Raw genomic sequence first — 22,000 nt, 5'->3', positions numbered from 1 at the left:
AGCCTCGATCTCCTGGGCTCAAGCGATCCTTCCACCTCAGCCTCCCTAGTAGTTAAGACTACAAGTACACATAACCACGCCCAGCTAAGTTTTTAATTTTTTTGTAAAAATGGGGTCTCATTATTTGTCCCAGGCTGGTCTCCAACTCCTTGGCTCAAGTGATCCTCCTGCCACAGGCCTGAGCCACTGTACCCAGCTCCCTCCTCCTACTTAAAAAAAAAAGAAATATAATTCACATGACAAAAACTCACCATTTTAAAGTGTCCAACACAATTCAGTGTCTAATATCTTTTTTTAACTGAGGTAAAATTCACATAACATAAAATTATCCATTAGCCATTTTAAAGAGTGCAATTCACTGACATTTAGCATATCCACAAGGTTGTGCAACCATCACATCTATCTAGTTCCAAGACTTTTTTGTCACCACAGAAGGAAACTCTATAGTTGTCCAACAGCATCTTATCTGAAATGTTCACTCAATACAAATGTGACAGCATTCTAGCAGTGGGGTTTAGCTAACCTAATTGGAGTCAGACCAGACAAATTTCTTAAGAAAGCAGCTGAACATAGGACTATTTGGGAATGAAGCCAAAGGTGCCATTTTGAAGGGTGCAGATCTCTGGGCTCACCAGATTCTTAGAACCTGTTCCTGTAAGGGCAGTGCCTGGTTAGTATTTGTAACTGATGTATGCATTTTGAATATAATCATTCCACTAAAATTTATTTCTCACATCATTTATGGCAATTGACAAAGCTTCTTGTGTTGATCGGAGAAAAAGATTCTGAGGCATTTTGTTAGCCACTTCTGAATTGTGAGCTTCTGATAGAAATTTGCTAAACACTCCTGGAGTGTATATTCTTAATTAGGTTAACTGACCACCACTCCTAGAGGGTAGATTGCATCTAACAGACTCTTTCATATATATCATATTGTCCACGTTGAATAACCCTGGATTTATATCATATGCGCAGTTAACTTTTGCAACTTCAATTATAAAAATTGATCAAAAGTGAGAGACAAAGAGAATATTTAAGTGGAGCTCTTAGAGAGCCTGAGCCGCAGGTCAAGCTTGAAATGGCAGCCTGAATCCACTGTTCCCACAGTTGTCCTCAATTACCTTGTCGTTCTCAGTGTGTGAGCAGGATGCCATATTAAGAATGATCCCAATGGTTAAAGATATATATTATTCATACAACATGGCACCTAAGCATAACGAAATGATTTTAACTGGTCTTCAACTGAGGAAGCAGGCAGTCATCTGCTTCAACATGGGAGAAAAATGGGCTGTGTTTTACTTACTGAGAGGCACAGTTTTCTAAAGTAGTTAAGGAATTTTCAAGGATATTTTTGACTATCTCTGAATTTTGCCATAACTGCTTTAGAATCCACCTGTCTTTCCCTTTCTTTTTCCCTACCGCCCCCATACAAGATGAGTCTGAGTCTAGCATTGGACTAGGCTCCTTGAGGTTCCCGAAGTGTAAGGTAGGGTCTCCAGGGCATTGGAAGAATTTCAGATATGCCTGCTTGAATTGCCTGAAGGCAAGAAATCGTCAGGACTAACAGGATAATTTTATGCCAGAACCAAGGCAGCTTTGTGTTATTGTTAATGGGAAAAAAAATGACAAAACTTACTCATCTGGTGTGAAAGAATATTTTGTCTCTATAACACATACATTTAGAATCCCACTGTGAAATCCCAAAGGCAGACTCCAGTTCAGTTTCTGGTACAGCTGAACGATGGATGTATTACTTGAATATCATTTCCTTGTTCTAACCAGATGGTGATAAAAGTATAAAATAATCTTTATGTATTGTATCTTAGATCGTGTATCCATTCGCACAGCTGATGTATAGAATGTCTTCTTTGAAAAATTCTCTCTACTTTTTTCTATATTAACAAAAAGTATACAGGCAGCTGCTTTGTTTATTTTAAGTTTGCTGAATTTTCTTTTCAATTCTTAGTTTCTAATTACGATTCCAACAGGTATTATCTTTTGATGCCTATTTGGAAGAGGAAGTACCTGATAAAAGCCAAACCAACTACAGAATAAGATACTATAAAATCTACTACTATCCTGAAGATGACACAATTCAAGTCAATGAACCAGAGGTGAAAAATAGTGGATTGCCTCAAGGTATCTATTTAAAGCCGATTTATGATTCTTTCACTTCTGACTTCTGCCTTTATATATTGTCTGTCTTTAGCTTTTCAAAAGACTGCATGCTACTGCTCAGGCTGTCTAACCTGCTGGCAATGGTGAATATAAACATGCCATTAGCGTGTGGTTACTGATGGTGACTTACCAGCTTTCTACCTTCTGCACGTCAACATTGGCCGGGCCTCTCACTCCTCTGTGGCATACTTGTATGTTTTCAGGTGCTGCTCTGGTATGAGTAAACCCTCCTGTGTCTTCGATTTTTTTCAAACCCTTTGGTATCCTTGCTGTGAACAGATCACTTCCTTCACCACACCATTCGGGGAGGAGAGAAAGCTGTTCTCCACTGTAGCTTCCAGATTGGCATTCTCTTCTTGAATTTATTGTCATTTGTTTCAACTACCCCCTCCTCATCCTTATACCTGTTAACTACAAACTTTGATGGTACCTCACCAGAGAGTCATTGTTCCTTCACCCCATGTATGCAAGTCATCTTTGTCCATACTGCACTCAGCCATGGATAAGAGTTAACTCTGTGATGTGGCCACCAGAGAAGCTAATTCTAGGTTGCATTAAGTATGGCACAGATCAATGGAAGTGCCTAATTTCTTCTGTTTGTGCTATGGGTCCTTCTCTTGGGATGCTACTGAGTTCTGGATGACTTCAGGGGACAGAAACTACAACGGCGAAAGAACCGAAAATTTGTCATGTGTAAGACAGAAGAGCGAAAAGGATATTTGTCTGTAACGGGGAGACTCAAGTGTGTTTGATAAATATCCTCAGGAATCTAAAGGGCTGTCATGTGGAGGAGGGGTGACCTTATTTTCTGTATCTTCATGGATGTGACCTAGGGGTCAGAGTTCAGGTCAGTAAGAGGAAAAACTTTCTGGCAGAGAGCTGGTAGAAGTTGTAGTGAATGGACCTGGATAGGGTTGGGATTAGGGGTCTGGTATAGGAGCGGAGGAGAGGAGAGTCACAGATTTGTTTGCTCCCTCATGTAGACAGATGGCCCTGGGGGCAGGTCAGGGTTGTTTTTCACTGACAGCTTAGTAGAAGTATGAGAGGATTTGAGTGGTCGCTAGTGTAAATGACCTTCCAGGGTACTTTGTTCCCTGAGGAGCTATGATTCTTGGGTGTACTGTTGTTTCTTTGCCTTTTAGAGTATTGCCACCTCCAGTATCTCAGGTTCTGAAATTGCCTTCTCTGACTACAATCTCTACTCCTTTTACTTTACCCACTTGCTCATAACTACCATCCCTGTTCTTAATCCTCCTAGAAAAACATATCCTGAATATGTCCATGTCTTTCCATCCCCTTCACTACCATCCTCACCCAAGCTACCCTCATCTCTTGACTAAAGGAATGGAATAGCTGCCTGACGTGGTCTCCCTGTTTCCATTCTTGCTCCTCCTCCTCATACAATCTCTTCTCTATGCAGCAGGGATAGTGTTGTGTGGGATGTTACCTGGATGCAGTGGTGGCCTCTGAGAATTATACATGCAGGCTCTCCCAGAGGCCACAAAACAGAAGGCTGATGGATCACTTTAAAATGCATGAATCACATAATGCATTAAAGTAATTTAAAACACATGATGAGAAGCAAGAGGGAAAGAGATAGGGTAGGTTCACACACTTGGGACAGGGTACAAGTAGGCAGAAGGACCATACTGCCTGAATCCTGGGGCCAGCAATGGTTCTGTCTCTGTTTCACTACCCTTCCCTGCTACTAATATGGAGACTAGAATTGAGGTTCAAGCAAGGAGAACCGTAGACAGAAGGGGCCTCGGGCTGAGAGCACACACTGTCTCCGTTGGAGAGATGCAGGGAAAAGTGTGCCTAGCTGTGGCTGTAGCTTGTCAATATGCCTGCTGAATAGTCTTGCGTTTTGTTTGTGTTTCTTGGGCAGAGGTCACATGGGGCCAGAATGGGTGTCTCCAATGTATGAGTGGCCAAATTGAGGCCTCATAGATATTGGGTGCTCATGAATATTTAGTGTCCTTATATATTTAGCATATCATGAATATTTAGAGTCCAGGTGCCTCATGTATATTTAAGACCTACTGAGAATTAGTTATCTTTTGGTTTTTCGAACCCTTTCTTTCTATGTTTAACATACTCGTGCTCTACTTAGCCTACCTACCTATCATTATTTAACACAACTCATGATTTCTGCCTGTGTTGAACAAATTTTGCTTACTAACTAGTAATCTAGGCCTGAGGGCTTTGTACTGATATACCACAATGAGTTCAAGGGGAAGAAGCAGGGATTTGAGGGCCACGGGCTCTGAGAATAAGGTTGTCATGCAACCTCATTAAGTGTGCAAAGGCCTTCCTTCAATGCTCACGAGATTGAGTTTTTTCTTAGAGCATGGCTTCATTGTGTCTGGTGGTTGGAATGATGAATTTGGAGCCAGCCAGCATTGCCAAGAAGTGTTTGTTGGATGCCTACTCTGTGTCAGGCACTATGCTGTGTTTTGGGAAAATCGACAAAAGGACTGAGTCCCATCATAGCCCAATCTCATAGAGCAGTAATAGGCCACCAGATTGGAGAAGAAAGGGAACAAGGCCACCAGTCCAAGAGTTTTGCAATTGTTCAGGCTAGAAATGCTGAGTGTCCAAACCAGGACAATGATGGTAGGAATAGAAAATTGGGGCAGGATTTGAGAGACATTTGTTGGCAGAGTTGATAGGCATTGGCCAGTGATTAAATACAGAGAGTGAGGAAGGGGAATATCTAATGAAAAAGTGCCTATGTTATCATTATCTCATTTAATCTCCTGATCACCATGTAGTTATTGTCACTGTCAGCTTTTACAGAAAAGGAAACAGGCTTAGGGAGGTAATTTGCTCAGCCTGTTTTGCATTGCTCTAAAGGAATACCTGGGGCTGGGTAATTTATAAAGAAAAGAGGATTATTTGGCTCACAGTTCTGCAGACTGTACAAGATGCATGGCACCAGCTTCTGCATCTGGTGAGGCCTCAGGAAGCTTTTACTCATGGTGGTAAAGGGGGAGCAGGAGTGTTACATGGCTAGATGGGGAGCAAGAGAGAAAGGAGGAGATACTAGGCACTTGTTAACAATTAGATTTTATGGTAACTCACTCATTACTGCCAGGACAGCACAAAGACATTCATGAGGGATCCACCCCCATGACCCAAACACCTCCCAGCAGGCCCCACCTCCAACATTGGGATCACATTTCAGTGTGAGATTTGGAGGGGACAAATACCCAAACTATATCAGCCTTAGAGGGTCTCTGTGGTTGAGGAGATGATGATATCTTTATAAAGCCTAGGAGCACAGAGCAAGAAGCAGGATTGGTGTTTGAAGCTGGGGTGTGTTTGTTACAGGGCATGAGGCCTTTGAAAGGGTGTTAGGACATCTGTGTGGTAATGTCCTTCCACACAGGTAGAAACTTAGGATATGTTTTTGGGAAAAATGTCAAGACTAGAAATGGAGATTGGGAATCAGAGGTGCCCAGATCTTGACCAGGCTATTCTACTCTGTTGGAGGAGAGCCACTGGTGAGGTGATGGAAAGAGAAAGAGAATTCAGTGTAGTGTCTCTGCTTGGTTTTACTAGTGGTGGGAAAAGAGGAAGATTAGTATGAGGAGGCAACACGAGCTGTCCTCATTGTTCTTTGTGTTCTAACTGACGCACTGTCCTCTCCCTGGTCATTTTATTTGCTGAATTTATGGCTTAATGGGAAATCTTTCAGGGAATATGGAAATGCCTTAACATTTTTAAAAAAAGGTTTTCACAAATTTTAAGGTTAAAAGTATGAGATTTTATTTTATAAAGGGACAAGAGGTTTTAGATTCTTTAGGGTCATTTTAAACATATATAAGGCAGTTTTTAAAGATTGGCAAGAATGCATGAGGAAATGGTTGAAGATTGTTTAAGAACGAAGAATTTACAATTTATAATTTCTGTGGACATCTGTTTTACTTATGTGTATTTGATTATATAACAGTATTGCTGTAGGAAAAAAAATACTCTAAGTTCTCACTTAAACATTTTGTTCTGATATTCCCTAACTAAGCTCTGCTTATTTTCTGATTACTTTCCCACCGTGACACCAAACTTGCACAAATGATAGACTGGAGGTCACAGGACACTCCAAGCCTGGATTAGGAACTTGCGTTATTATGTTTTCATTATTACCTTTCAGGTGAAAGCTCATAATCCTATAGCTCACTGGTCCCTGTCCAGTTCATCTTAGTTTTATTAAACTATCCAAGAAGAAATACGAAATGTGGCTTCTTTTAGAATCTTGGAAAGGCTTTTATTAAGACTTTTCAATTCTTTCAGACTCTTGATTTCAAATCTCACACAGGCAGATTCCAAAGGCAAGCTGAAGGTAGTTTATGACTATGATGTACTCGAAAATCATTCTTGTGGAAGGAGGGAGGAATACTATCATAAAGGCTCAGAAAAAAAAGACCTGAGTGAAAGATAATTTTAAAGTCTCTGGAAAATTTCTGAATTTTTAATTGGCTCACTGTGGTCAGGATACTTCCCTGTGTGAAGACACAGCTTGAGTTGTGTATAGAATACACAGTAATCACACTGTGTAATGGCATTAAATTTGTCAGCAGAGTAGAGAAATTTGGAAGGCTGTAGCAAATCCTGTAGAAAGCAAACATGAATAACCACTCTGTCACCAAGCTTTGTTTACAGAGAAACCAGTCTCTCTTGAAATATTTAATATGATAATTCTAGTTAAAGAAGGTCTGTTTGGACCACAGATAGTTTGAAAAATCATTTAAATGCCTTCTTCAAGCTTTTCCTTTTCTTTCTTTCTTTTTTTAGATGGTGTTTTGCCTTTGTTGACTAGGCTGGAGTGCAATGGTGTGATCTTGGCTCACCTCAACCTGCCTTCCAGGTTCAAACGCTTCTCCTGCCTCAGCCTCCCAAGTAGCTGGGATTATAGACATGCGCCACCACACGTGGCTAATTTTGTATTTTTAATAGAGACGGGGGTTCTCCATGTTGGTCAGGCAGGTCTCTGACTCCCGACCTCAGGTGATCCGCCTGCCTCGGTCTCCCAAAGTGCTGAGATTGCAGGCATGAGCCACCACAACTGGCCCGAGCTTTTCTAAATTAAGTGATTGGAAAAAAGGAAACACACTTACTGAGCCGGTGGTTCAGACCTCAATGGGACAGGGTAGAGAGTGTTTCTTTCTGTTGTGACTTGATTGGCCTGGGCCTGCTTTCCATGTATTTAGGCCCTGGGAAGAGGCAAATGGTCAAGTTTAGGTGCTGTGCAGTGATGGTGTTCCTGTCACTTTCATAGGGTTTTGACATTTTCTAAATGAACTTAGAGGTCGGATGCACTTATTTCTTGTGTACCTGACCATTTGGAAATGAGTGCAACTGGAGGAATTACAACCCTCTCTGCCCTCTTTCAGTTGCCTGTATTATCATGTAATTTTTTTAGGGTGGGGGGAGTTTGGGATCAGCCAAAAGCAAAAGAGGCATCCATTAGCATGGTACCAAAATAGGCATTCATGCAGCTTCTAATCAGAACAACATATTTTTAATATTTACCGGTTCTTGTTGGCAAGGAGATTTGTGTGTGTTGTGAGTCAAGAAAGTCAGTGTTGCACTTCAAGGCTTGCTTTCATTTCTTGCCAGGACATCACTCTCTTTTCGGTTAGATGTGTTATATTTATAGAATGTGTTGCTTTTCTGCTGGAATATAGTTAAAACAGCATTTTATCAAGCCAAGAATGTCAGAGGTTAACCCAGTAGTTTTACCTCTAATTGTCTAACAGAATAATTGTCAGTTAAATACAACAAGTCCAGACTGATCTGTGCTAAAGAAAGGATAATGGTTAGAAACGTGCCATGATTTTCTGGTATGGTCTATACCACTTGGTCTCAGAAGTGATCATCAGAATCTCCTAGCTCACCCCAGAATTTTCTCTTCTGTGAACTGGCTTCCCTGTGGTTCTTAGTGCATCTTAGTTAAGAACTCTGATTTCTACTAATGACTTGTTTTGACCCCTTAATAAGGTGGTATTTCTTATGTATTTTTTAATACTCTAAGATAATCTACTTGATCGAGCAAATGTAATCACAAAATAGAAGTCAGTCATTCATATGCTGTTCACTCCAATTGGGCATATACTCTATGTAGGTACTATATCCCATAAAGTAGAGGAGGGGTGGTAGGAGGGTTGCCAGATAAAGTATAAGATACCCAGCTATTTTTGAATTTCAGATAACCAATGAAGTTTTTAGTATAACTATGTCCCAAATATTATATAGGACGTAGGTATACTAAAGAATTTGGCTGGGCATGATGGCTTACAACTGTAATCCCAGCAATTTGGGGGGAGGGGGTGGGCTGATCACTTGAGGCCAGGAGTTCGAGACCAGCCTGACTAACATGGCAAAACCCTGTCTCTACTAAAAATATAAAAATTAGCTGGGCATGGTGGCACATGCCTATAATCCTAGCTACTCAGGAGGTTGAGGCAAGAGAATCGCAGAGGGAGAGGTAACAGTGAGCCGAGATCACACCACTGCACTCCAGCCTGTGCGAAAAAAATTAAAAAAAATAAAAGAATTCTTTGTTGTTTATCTGGAGTTCAAATTTAACTGAGCAGCCTATATTTTAATTTGCTAAATCTGGTGACCCTAGAGGGTGAACACTGGGGAGTGAACCAGGAACTTGAGGGATCAGAGGAGGAAAAGCCAATATCTACTAGAGAAGCTGACATTTGATTGGTACCTCAAAAGTTTCTCTAGATAAAGATGGAAGAGAAAGGCAGAATAGTCAAAAGGAGCAACATGAGATAAAGTGATGGGACAAGAAATTGGGAAGTATTTGGGAGCAGATCATAGATTGAATAGGGAAAACTGGGCGAGAGGACATTAAAGCATCTGTTATTTTGGTGCTTATTCAATGGCTAAAGGGGAGATGCATAGGGTTACTATTTCTTATTGTGAGCAGAAATGTGGAATTTTAAGTTTCTTATTCTTTTGCTGCAGGATAGGTGCCAGGCTATGTATATAAAAATAGTTATTCTTGTGAAACCAGAACTCTAAAGGTGGTATTTTAGAAAACTAAAAGTAAAACTGTAATAGTCATTTTAGTGGAGGAATATAGTAAGCAAAAGAGGAAGAAAAGACACTCTGTTGTCTGATTGTGGTTAAGGCTCTTAGTATTTTTAGGGCACAAACCTGTAGATGTGATGACAAGTGGCAATTGCAGTTATATCTTCATTTACCTAAGAAATATCTGCCTTTAGACTTAGATGTACTCTGGGTATGCAGCATTACTAAAATGAAATTAACATACTTAAAATAGAGGTGACCCAGATGTGGTGGCTTACGCCTGTAATCCCAGCACTTTGGGATGCCAAGGCAAAAGGACCACCTAAGACCAGGAGTTCAAGACTGGTCTGCACAACAAAGCAAGATTCTGTCTCTACCAAATATAAAAAATTAGCCGGGTGTGGTGGTGCATGCCGGTAATCTCAGCTACTTGGGAGGCTGAGGTAGGGAGGATTGCTTGAGCCTGGGAGGCTGCATTCATCCATGATTATGCCACTGCACTCTACCCTAGGCAATGAAGTGAGACCCTGTCTCAAAAATGAATAAATAAATAATAAAATAGAGGTGAGAGACTGGAGTCTTAATTCTGGAAGGTGTATTCCAGAAAAGTAAATTTAGTGGTATGAGCAAAGATCTGAGGCAATTCCCAACTGAATAACATGAAAACACATTAAACATAAATGGATATATGGTCACTTTGATCTAAACCACAGGGAAATGTTAAAAGTTAAAACTTGCAGAGTATAGCCAGATAGCAGGGCTTTTACAAAGGAAGAGAGATGTAAAACATGGCGATGAGGAAAAGCTGGAAAGCAGGTACCTGATCCCTGGACATGTGTCCCAGTTGTCTTTATGGGACAGTTAAGATAAACACATGAAACTTTAAAGGGCAAATGCAGTGCTTTAGTTGTTTTTCTGTTTTTTTAACAATATCCTTATTTATCCACCTTGATGATTTCACCTGCTCTTCAATGTGGGCCACGGATGCATATCCTGCTCATTTCTTTGATATCCCAGAACATATTCCTGCTGATGAAGTTTCTGCCATGTATCGTGGAAGACTAAAAACACATAAATCCCGACAATTAGAAATTTTAATTCTCAAAGGACACAGTTGAGAAATCTTAAGAATTGTTATTGAAAGCTCTCATGTGCAACTGTACGTTTCAAATGACCCATGTTGGTTTTCTGATTAATATGGAATTGTGACATTAGATTTTTGGCTATCAAAATTTTATTAGTGTTAATTAAACCTGCCTTTTCTTTCTAACTCATGGGTGTTCTGGACTCTTTTTTTTTTGTCACCAAGAACTTCTCTGGCCTTTTATGAGAAGCATCTACTGAGAGAAGTATGGAGGCTAAGAGATGGAAGAGTAGGGGGAGGAGGCCTGAGATCTGCAGGCTCCTAGGAGAGACAAGTCACCTGGTGGGGCAGGCCCTGCAGGATGCATTGCCACAGCAGAGGGTGGGCATCTCTGGAAACTTCCCCTTAGAGCAGAGAGAGACTGTTCGGAAGAGCAACTCTACTTCTCTCTTTTCTTTTCATGGTGGCTGGTAGCTATTTTATCCATTTCCCTCCTGTTATGCCTATGGCTTTTCCTCCTCAAGTAATATGTAGCTGCAGTACAGTGAGATACAGCTCGCTGCAGACTATGGAAAGTAATGGTATTTAGTTAGAGTCTGAAAACCTAACTTTGAGACCTTTTACTGCCATTTGTTAGGGCATGACCTTGGGCATGGCATTTAACCACTCTGAGCTTTGGTTTTCTCATCCTTAAACTGCATATCCATATTTCATGTATTATCTGTCTCACGTAATTATTGAGGATTAAATGAGAAAATGTAAATTAAAGTTTATCTTAGGGCTATGATGATGATTGTGATTAGTATTATTTAAAAGCCCAGTGGGTGAACCAGTTTTTCTCACCTGGAAAAATAAAGAATTCCTATTCAAAGTCTTACTGAACAGAAATCAGTACTAACTTGCTTATTTGAATTTTTATAATGAAGTAAAAATGCAAGATAGATGGAATTTTTGAAGAAGCTCTTGACTGTTGAATAATTCTTATACATTTTGAAAACTGTCACAATATAAGTATTTTTAAAGTAGTATATAATGGTTCCTGAAAATACCTGAAATGCCCATCCTTTTATACATGTCGAAGTATGCAATTTGTTCTAAATGTCTAATCTTGAATGATTAAATAATTTGCATACTGTTTTCGGTGCTATGAATTAAAGGCTAATTGAAGTATAATTTTTGCAGTAAAATCATCTTTTATGTAGTACATTAAAAATATTCTAGGCCAGTTCTAATTTTATAGTTTTATTATTTTAATTTAATGCACCAAGTAATTAAAAATTGCTGCAAAGAAAAGCTGAAAATGATTTTAGTTAATTTCCCTTCAAGAAAGTGAAAAGATGATAAGTACAATAATGGAAGAGCCCAACACAGTTCCTGGCACATAAAGATATTCATTAAATATTCCTTAATGAATAAGGAATGACTAATTCCTAAAGTGTCTCTAGACTTTGAGAAAAGGCACCATTCTCAGTGCTGTATAAAATACAAAGAGGATAGGTTGACATCTTTATATTAAAGTACCTCCATGCAGAGTTCTCACAAGCCAATTTTTATTGAATCATTAGATCTGCAGTTTGCTCTGCCTTCCTCTTCTCCTTGTTCTTGGAGTAGATTCTCAGGCCTAAGTCAGTTACAGATATTGAGAGACAGTTCTCCATGGGTATCATGCATTTCTGTAAGGCACTGACTTCTCTTTGTTCTGGACTATCTCTTCAAGGATGTTTATATAGCAAGTAGCTGTGGAAGACGAAAATAGTCTCTTCCTCTGGAGCAAAGTATAGGTTTGTTTATAGCCGTGGAAGATAGAGGCTTAGTGTCTCCTTCCAGAATAAAGTCTAATAAAGATAGTAGCTCCCTCTGAGACAAAAGCAGGGATGCTTATTGCTTATTATAAAAGATTTGGGTTCCCTAAGCTAATGGTTCCTCTCCTATAATGTAACCCACTGCATGTGCAAATGTTACCTGGTCCTTACTCTGTCATCCCGTGGGAACTGGGGCTTAGGAAACTGGAGCAAGAAATGCTGATGTTTAGGCTACTCTTGCTACTGTTGATTAATAAACTGCCTTTTGTCTCTGACCAAGGCACCTCCTGTGTTCTGCCAGCATCCATGAAGCTATGGAAAGCTAACTTGTTATCTTGCAAGTAGGATAAAATCTCAAACCCTAAACAATTCTTTTTGTTTGTTTTGAGACAGGGTCTTGCTCTGTTGCCCAAGCTAGAGTGCAGTGGTGTGATCATGGCTCACTTTAGTCTCAACCTCCTGGGCTCAAGCAATCTTCCCACCTTTCAGCCTCCCAAGTAGCTGGGACCACAGGTGGGCACCACCACACCCAGCTAATTTTTTTTAATTAATTTTTTTTTTCTTTATAGAGACAGGATTTTGCCAAGTTACCCAAGCTGGTCTTGAACTCTTGGGCTCAAGCAATCTGTCTGCCTTGGCCTGCCAAAGTGGTGGGATTACAGGCATGAGCCACTGTGCCTGGCCCCTAAACAATCCTTGACAACAGATTGCAGCAATATTTGGGTAACTTAGCTGATATGGTGTGGTATAGTTGGTACACTCATGTAGGCAAGGAACCCTTTTACCTCCAGGGGCTGACCACTCATTTGGATATACGTAGGGACCCTGAGAACATATTCTCAAGAGGAGAAATGAACGGGCATTGGGGTTGGAAGTAGAAGATGGGATGAGACCTAGAGCTTTTGGCCCAGAGCACTGGCTAGAACTATGAAGCCTCTAGTAACCCTCGTTTGAGGTAGTGGTTCGGTGGAGGTGGACAGAGGCAATATAGAGGAAGGAGGAGGGAAAACAGGTTGATAGACGAAAGAAGATTCCAGAAAACTTCACAGCAGCTGAAAGTCATTCACTGTTACTGAAACTTCTAAGTCAATGTTGACACCTCTCATTCCAAAGCTTATTAGCGTTTGTTTTTTGAGACATGAGTATGCATTTTTGTGAGCACTCTACATTGGGGCCTTAATGCCTTGTTGAGCGTGCTCATATTGAGTGATTGAGTGCTTGCTGGTGGCTGAATGTGAACAGGCTTGTTCTAGGAATAGATATGCTGGCAGCATCTGGTACTTTTGGTCACACTATGTCCCCTGTCCTTCATCCCCCATCCTTACCCCAGTCTTTATGGTTTATTAAAATACTTCCCTACCACCACTTAACGCAACTCTAATCACATGCAAGGCTGGCCACAGAGCTCTGAACCTCGAAGTCTCAGCTCCTTATAACTCACTCAGAGTTGGAGCTTACTAATGCTGTTTCCTAGAATGAGCCCTTTGCCCAGTTTTCTGTTATGGAAAAGTATTCTGGGTTGTTTGTTAGTGAATGTGCTGTATCTTCTTGTTGGCCACGTGATAAAACAGTTGTATTTTCTTTCATGCCATAGGGACTTCTATCCAGCGTCATCGGATTACTCTCCCGCCTCCTGATGAGGATCAGTTTTATACCGTGTATCATTTTAATGTCGGCACAGAGGTTGTCTTCTATGGCAGGATATTCAAGATTTATGACTGTGATACATTCACAAGAAACTTTTTGAGGAAATTAGGAGTCAAAGTGAATCCACCAGTACAACGTCCGGAAGATCCTTACATTAAGATTCGGAGAGAGGTAAGGAATTGATGTTTGTTGAGTTCTTGTCTTCACAGTAAGAATCCCTTTGGAAAGTCAGTAAAGGGTATTTATACTCCAGATACAGATGTGAAAGAGCTCTTCGGGCCATAGTTAATCAAGTTATTTTGTTCTTCTTTGGGCTAGCGGGAAGGCTGAGTGTTAGCAACAGAATAGGAATGACTTCCTCATTGCCTCACCCCAATTCTCTCTGCAGAGAGTCTCCCTTTCAGAAGTAGGAGTCTTCAGTGAACTGCTCAGGTGAGACAGTTTCTAGGTACCCACAATTGGGTTTGTGGTCACTGGTGGTATATAAGTTGTATCCATACTTCCTTGGCCTGTGTTTTTACATTTTAGTTGCCTAACTCTGGCTGGAAAGATTTTTGCTTCTATGCTAGTGATTTAGTGAACCAAGACTTGGGTGTGCACCTTTTTTCTTCCTCCTAGGAACTCCCAGGTCCTCTTAGGGTGGCACTGGATGCCAAGATGCTCTGGAAGAATAAGGAGGACCATGATTCTGGTGTACCCCCTTTAGGAAAGGATGTTTATCTACAAAGTGTGACCCCAGCTAGTGTAAGGGAGTAAAGACTCAGTATTTTTAGTATTATTTTTTTCTTCCTATTTTTTTTAACAGTCCCTTGGCCCAAATTTTGTTTTCCAGAGGAAGAATCTGAACACTCAAAGGGGTGGAAGGTAACACACCCAGCTAATCTCCTTGCTGGGACTGCATTGAAATCTCTTGACTCTTACCCTGATTTTCATCGTTGTCATTTGTTTTCTCTTTCCTTTTCTATTGAAATGTGATTATACACAGTAAAATACACAGAAGTTAAGTGTACAGTTGGATCAGTCTTAACAAATACATGTATCCCTATAACCTACCCCCAGATTGAGATGTAGAACATTTCCCTCCCCCAAGAAAGCCCCCCCCCACCCACCACCATGAGTTTTGTGAATCAATCCCTCTCCCCACCATGGACAACCGCTGTTCTTATTTCTCTCCCCATAGATGCGTTTTCTCTGATTTTTATTGTTTTAAAACTTATAATTCATTTCCTCGTAGACAGATAACAAAATTTCCTTGTAGAGAGGTAATGAAATTCTTATAGAGAGGTAACAAGGAAACACAATTTCCTTGTAGAGAGGTAACAAAATTCTCTTTTGATTCTGTTTTGATCTCTTTTTAAAAGCCACATGTAAGATCATTCATCTATTCCTGCCTCCCAGCCCCAGCAGAATTATTCTTTAATGTTGTAGGCATACAGCCCTCTGGAGAAATATATATATATTTTGTTGATCCTAGAATATCTAAGGTGAAATGCCTGTATATCGATGTACAAAGGGATTTTTTTTGATTTGGATTCATTTTTATTTTTTCCAAATGCCATAGATGAAAGAGTCTAGATAAATAGAAAGCATTTAGAACCAGCAGAGAGAAACTGAAGGAAATGGATCCAAAAGAATTGTCACCCTTTGCATATGGCTGCACTCGTCCACTAACAGTTGGTGTTATATGATAGTGACTGTGAATAATGATGTGTTATATGAAATCACACAGAGCACTGTGGGATTTTATAGGTCTATAAAGAAAAAGACCTTTTTAAAAAAATTATACTTTAAGTTCTGGGGTACATGTGCAGAACATGCAGTTTTGTTACATAGGTATACATGTGCCATGGTGGTTTTTGGCACCCATCAACCCGTTATCTACATTAGGTATTTCATCTAATGCTATCCCTCCCCTAGCCCCCCACCCCCCAACAGGCCCCAGTGTGTGATGTTCCCCTTCCTGTATCCATGTGTTCTCATTGTTCAGCTCCCACTTATGAGTGAGAACATGCAGTGTCTGGTTTTCTGTTCCTGTGTTAGTTTGCTGAGAATGATAGTTTCCAATTTCATCCATGTCCCTGTAAAGGACATGAACTCATCCCTTTTCATAGCTGCATAGTATTCCATGGTATATATGTGCCACATTTTCTTTATCCATTCTGTCATTGATGGGCATGTGGGTTGGTTCCAAGTCTTTGCTATTGTGAATAGTGCTGCAATAAAACATATGTGTGCCTGTGTCTTTATAGTAGAATGATTTATAATCCTTTGGGTATATACCCAGTAATGGGGTGCTGGGATAAATGGTATTTCTGGTTCTAGATCCTTGAGGAATCGCCACACTGTATTCCACAATAGTTAACTAATTTACACCCCCACCAACAGTGTAAAAGTGTTCCTATTTCTCCACATCCTCTCCAGCATCTGTTGTTTCCTGACTTTTTATGATTGCCATTCTAACTGGAGTGAGATGGTATCTCATTGAGGTTTTGATTTGCATTTCTCTAATGACCAGTGTTGATGAGCTTTTTTTCATATGTTTGTTGGCTACATAAACATCTTCTTTTGAGGACTGTTCATATCCTTTGTCCACTTTTTGATGGGTTTTTTCTTTCTTGTAAATTTAAGTTCCTCGTAGATTCTGGATATTAGCCCTCTGTCAGATGGGTAGATTGCCAAAATTTTCTCCCATTCTATAGGTTGCCTGTTCACTGTGATGATAGTTTCCTTTGCTGTGCAGAAGCTCTTTAATTTAATTAGATCCCATTTGTCAATTTTGGCTTTTGTTGCCATTGCTTTTGGTGTTTTAGTCATGAAGTCTTTGCCCATGCCTGTGTCCTGAATGGTATTGCCTAGGTTTTCTTCTAGGGTTTTTATGGTTTTAGGTCTTACATTTAAGTCTAATGCATCTTGAGTTAATTTTTAGATAAGGTGTAAGGAAGGGGTCCAGTTTCAATTTTCTGCATATGGCTGGCCACTTTTCCCAACACCATTTATTAAACAGAGAATCCTTTCCCCGTTGTTTGTTTTTTTCAGGTTTGTCACAGATCAGATGGTTATAGGTGTGTGGAATTATATCTGAGACCTCTGTTCTATTCTATTGGTCTATATGTCTGTTTTGGTACCAGTACCATGCTGTTTTGGTTACTGTAGCCTTGTAGTATAGTTTGAAGTCAGGTTGTGTGATGCCCCCAGCTTTGTTCTTTTTGTTTAGGATTGTCTTGGCTATATGGGCTTGTTTTTGCTTCCATTTGAAATTTAAAGTAGTTTTTTTCTAATTCTGTGAAGAAAGTCAATGGTAGCTTGATGGAGATAGCATTGAATCTATAAATTACTACGGGCTGTATGGCCATTCCAAATATTGATTTTCTTATCTATGAGCATAGAATGTTTTTCCTTTGTTTGTGTCCACTCTTATTTCCTTGAGCAGAGGTTTGTAGTTTTCCTTGAAGAGGTCCTTCACATCCCTTGTAAGTTGTATTCCTAGGTATTTTATTGTCTTTGTAGTAATTGTGAATGGACATTCACTCATGATTTGGCTCTCTGTTTGTCTATTATTGTTGTATAGGAATTCTTGTGATTTTTTTGCACATTGATTTTGTATCCTGAGACTTAGCTGAAGTTGCTTATCAGCTTAAGAAGATTTTGGGCTGAGAGGATAGGGTTTTCTATATAGACAGTCATGTCATCTGCAAACAGAGATACTTTGACTTTCTCTCTTCCTATTTGAATACCCTTATATTTCTTTCTCTTGCCTGATTTCCCTGGCCAGAACTTCCAATACTGTGTTGAATAGAAGTGGTGAGAGAGGGCATCCTTGTCTTGTGCTGGTTTTCAAAGGGAATGCTTCCAGCATTTGCCCATTCAGTATGATATTGGCTGTGGGTCTGTCATAAATAGCTCTTATTATTTTGAGATACATTCCATCAATACCTAGTTTACTGAGAGTTTTTAGCATGAAGGGGTGTTGAATTTTATCAAAGGCTTTTTCTGCATCTATTGAGATAATCATGCGATTTTTTTTCATTGGTTCTGTTTATGTGATGGATCATGTTTATTGATTTGCATATGTTTAACCGACCTTGCATCCCAGGGATGAAGCTGACTTGATTGCGGTAGATAAGCTTTTTGATGTGCTACTGGATTTGGCTTGCCAGTATTTTATTGAAGATTTTTGCATTGATATTCATCAGGGATATTGGCCTGAAATTTTCTTTTTTAGTTGTGTCTCTGCCAGGTTTTGGTATCAGGATGATGCTAACCTGATAAAATGAGTTAGGGAGGAGTCCCCCTTTTTTTATTGTTTGGAATTGTTTCAGAAGCAATAGTACCAGCTCCTCTTTGTACCCCTGGTAGAATTCGGCTGTGAATCCATGTGGTCCTGGGCTTTTTTTGGTTGGTAGGCTATTAATTACTACCTCAATTTCAGAACTTGTTATTAGTGTATTCAGAGATTTGACTTCTCCCTGGTTTAGTCTTGGGAGGGTGTATGTGTCCAGGAATTTATCAATTTATTCTGGATTTTCTAGTTTATTTGCATAGGGTGTTTATAGTATTCTCTGATAGTAGTTTGTATTTCTGTGGCAGTGGTGATATCCCCTTTATCATTTTTTATTGTATCTATTCGATTCTTCTCTCTTTTCTTCTTTATTTTTCTGGGTAGTGGTCTATCTATTTTGTTAATCTTTTCAAAAAACCAGCTCCTGGATTCACTGATTCTTTTGAAGGTTTTTTTTGTGTCTCTATCTCTGTCAGTTCTGCTGTGATCTTAGTTGTTTCTTGTCTTCTACTAGCTTTTGAATTTGTTTGCTCTTGCTTCTCTAGTTCTTTTAATTGTGATGGTAGGGTGTTGATTTTAGATCTTTCCTGCTTTCTTCTGTGGTGATTTAGTGCTATAAATTTCCCTCTAAACACTGCTTTAGCTGTGTCCCAGAGATTCTGGTATGTTGTGTTTTTGTTGTCATTGGTTTCAAAGAACTTATTTATTTTGGCCTTAATTTTGTTGTTTATCCAGTAGTCATTTAGAAGCAGGTTTTTCAGCTTCCTTGTCATTGTGTGATTTTGAGTGAGTTTCTTAATCCTGAGTTCTAATTTGATTGCACTGTGGTCTACGAGACTGTTATGATTTCTGTTCTTTTGCATTTGCTGAGGAGTATTTTACTTACAATTATGTGGTTAGTTTTAGGATAAGTGCTATGTGGTGCTGAGAAGAATGTATATTCTGTGGATTTGGGGTGGAGAGTTTTGTAGATGCCTATTAGGTTTGCTTGGTCCAGACTGAGTTCAGGTCCTGAATATCCTTGTTAATTTTCTGTCTCTTTCATCTGTTAAATATTGACAGTGGGGTGTTAACTCTCCCATTATTGTTGTGTGGGAGTCTAAGTCTCTTTGTAGGTTTCTATGAGCTTGCTTTATAAAACTGGGTGCTCCTGTATTGGATGCATATATATTTAGGATAGTTAGCTCTTCTTGTTGCATTGATCCCTTTACCATTGTGTAAAACCCTTGTCTTTTTTGATCTTTGTTGGTTTAAAATCTGTTTTATCACAGGCTAGGATTGCAACCCCTGCTTTTTTTTGCTTCAATTTGCTTGGCAGATATTCCTCTGTCTTTTTATTTTGAGTCTGTGTGTGCCTTTGCATGTGAGATGGGTCTCCTGAATACAGCACACCAATGGGTCTTGACTCTTTATCCAATTTGACAGTCTGTGTCTTTTAGTTTGGGCATTTAGCCCATTTACATTTAAGGTTAATATTATGTATGAATTTGATCCTGTCATTATGATGCTACCTGGTTATTTTGCCCATTAGTTGATGCAGTTTTTTCATAGTGTTGACAGTCTTTACAAGTTGGTATGTTTTTTTCAGTGGCTGGTATTGGTTTTTCCTTTTCATATTTAGTGCTTCCTTCAGGAGGTCTTGTAAGCCAGGCCTGGTGGTGACAAAATCTCTCGGAATTTCCTTGTTTGTATTTCTCCTTCACTTATGAAGCTTAGTTTGCCTGAATATGAAATTCTGGGTTGAAAATTGTTTTCTTTAAGAATGTTGAATATTGGCCCCCACTCTCTTCTGGCTTGTAGGGTTTCTATAGAGAGACCTGCTGTTAGTCTCATGGGCTTACCTTTGTGGGTAACCAGACCTTTTTCTCTGGCTGCCCTTAACATTTTTTCCTTCATTTCAACATTGGTGAATCTGATGATTATGTGTCTTGGGGTTCTTCTCAAGGAGTGTCTTTGTGGTGTTCTCTGTATTTCCTGAATTTGAATGTTGGCCTGTCTTGCTAGGTTGGGGAAGTTCTCCTGGATAATATCCTGAAGAGTGTTTTCCAACTTGGTTCTATTCTCCCCATCATTTTCAGGTATACCCATCAAACTTAGGTTTGGTCTTTTCACATAGTCCCATATTTCTTGGAGGCTTTGTTAATTCCTTTTCATTCTTTTTTCTCTACTCTTGTCTTCATGCTTTATTTGATTAAGTTGATCTTTAGTCTCTGATATCCTTTCTTCTGCTTTTTCAATTTGGCTAGTGATACTTGTGTATGCTTCACAAAGTTCTCGTGCTGTGTTTTTCAGCTCAATCAGGTTATTTTTGTTTTTCTCTAAACTAGTTATTCTTGTCAGCAATTCCTCTAACCTTTTTTCAAGGTTTTTAGCTTCCTTGCATTGGGTTAGAATGTGTTCCTTTAGCTCAGAGGAGTTTGTTATTACCTACCTTCTGAAGCCTGCTTCTGTCAGCTCATCAGACTCATTCTCTGTTCAGTTTTGTTCCCTTGCTGGTGAGGAATTGTGATCATTTGCAGAACAGGTTTTGTTTATGGATTTTTGAGCCTTTTTGTACTGTTTTTTCCTCATCTTCATGGATTTATCTACCTTTGGTCTCTGATATTGGTGACTTTTGGATGGGGTTTCCGTGTGGATGTCCTTTTTGTTGATGTTGATGCTATTCCTTTCTGTTAGTTTTCCTTCCAACTGTCAGGCTCCTCTGCTGTAGGTCTGCTGGGGTTATCTGGAGGTCCACTCCAGAGCCTGTTTGCTTGGGTATCACCAGTGGAGGCTACAGAACAGCAAAGATTGCTGCCTCTTCCTAGCTCTGGAAGCTTGATCCCAGGGGGCATCTGCCAGATTCCAGCCAGAGCTCTCCTGTATGTAGTGTCTGTTGACCCCTGCTGGGAGGTCTCTCTCATTCAGGAGGCACATGGGTCAGTGATCCACTTTAGCAGTCAGTCTGTGCCTTAGCAGAGCTCAAGTGCTGTGCTGGGAGATCCACTGCCCTCTTCAGAGTGGCAGGCAGGTACATTTAAGTCTGCTGAAGCTGTGCCCACAGCTGCCCCTTTTGCCAGGTGCTTTGTCCTAGGGAGATGGGAGCTTTTTACTATAAGTCCCTGACTGGGCCTGCTGCAATTCTTTCAGAGATGCCCTGCCCAGAGAGAAGGAATCTAGAGAGGCAGTCTGGCTACAGCTGCTTTGCTGAGCTGTGGTGGGCTCCGCCCAGTTTGAAATTCCCAGCAGCTTTATTTACATCATGAGGGGAAAACTGGCACTCAAGCCTCAGTAATAGTGGACACCCCTCCCCTACCACCAAGCTCCACCATCCCTGGTCAGCTTCAGACTGCTGTGCTGGCAGTGAGAATTTCAAGCCAGTGGATCTTAGCTTGATGGGCTCCATGGGGGTGGGTTCTGCTGAGCTAGACCACTTGGCTCCCTGGCTTCAGCCCCCTTTCCAGTGGAGTAAATGGTTCTGTCTTGCTGGTGTTCTAGACACCACTGGGGTATGAAAAAAATGCTGCAACTAGCTTAGTGTCTGCCCAAACAGCCACCCAGTTTTGTGCTTGAAACCAGGGCCCTGGTGGTGAAGGCACTCAAGGGAATCTCCCTCTTTGTCTGCGGGTTGCGAAGACTGTGGGAAAAGTGTAGTATCTGGGCCAGAGTGCACCATTCCTCATGGCAGGGTCCCCCAAAGCTTCCCTTGCCTAGGGGAGGGAGTTTCCTGACCCCTTGCACTTCCCGGGTGAGGTGATGCGCCACCCTGCTGCGGCTCACCCTCCATGGGCTGCATCCACTGTCTAACCAGTCAGTGAGATGAACCAGCTACCTCAGTTGGAAATTCAAAAATTACCCACCTTCTGCATTGATCTCGCTGGGAGCTGCAGACCGGAGCTGTTCTTATTCGGCCATCTTGCCAGCCACCCCCAGAAAATGATCTTTTGTGCCAGGAATTGAGAATAAATACCAAGAACAGCTAAG

At 40.4% G+C, this 22,000-nt stretch overlaps 1 protein-coding gene across 4 annotated transcripts in view; it reads left to right on the top strand.

Moving 5' to 3' along the window:
- EFHC2 (EF-hand domain containing 2) overlaps positions 1 to 22,000 on the top strand; it is a 190,539-nt gene that overhangs the window by 63,874 nt on the left and 104,665 nt on the right. For all 4 annotated transcript variants that reach the window (XM_078363733.1, XM_035288340.3, XM_035288341.3 and 1 more), the window contains exons 3-4: positions 1,989 to 2,139; positions 13,706 to 13,929. In XM_078363733.1, the coding sequence (XP_078219859.1) occupies positions 1,989 to 2,139; positions 13,706 to 13,929 (375 nt within the window). The remainder of the gene's footprint in view (positions 1 to 1,988; positions 2,140 to 13,705; positions 13,930 to 22,000) is intronic.

The sequence above is a fragment of the Callithrix jacchus genome, chromosome X (assembly GCF_049354715.1).
Source record: "Callithrix jacchus isolate 240 chromosome X, calJac240_pri, whole genome shotgun sequence".
NCBI lineage: Eukaryota > Metazoa > Chordata > Mammalia > Primates > Cebidae > Callithrix > Callithrix jacchus.
The sequence above is the reverse complement of the archived record's forward strand: the minus strand, read 5'-3'. Positions and strand labels throughout refer to the sequence as shown.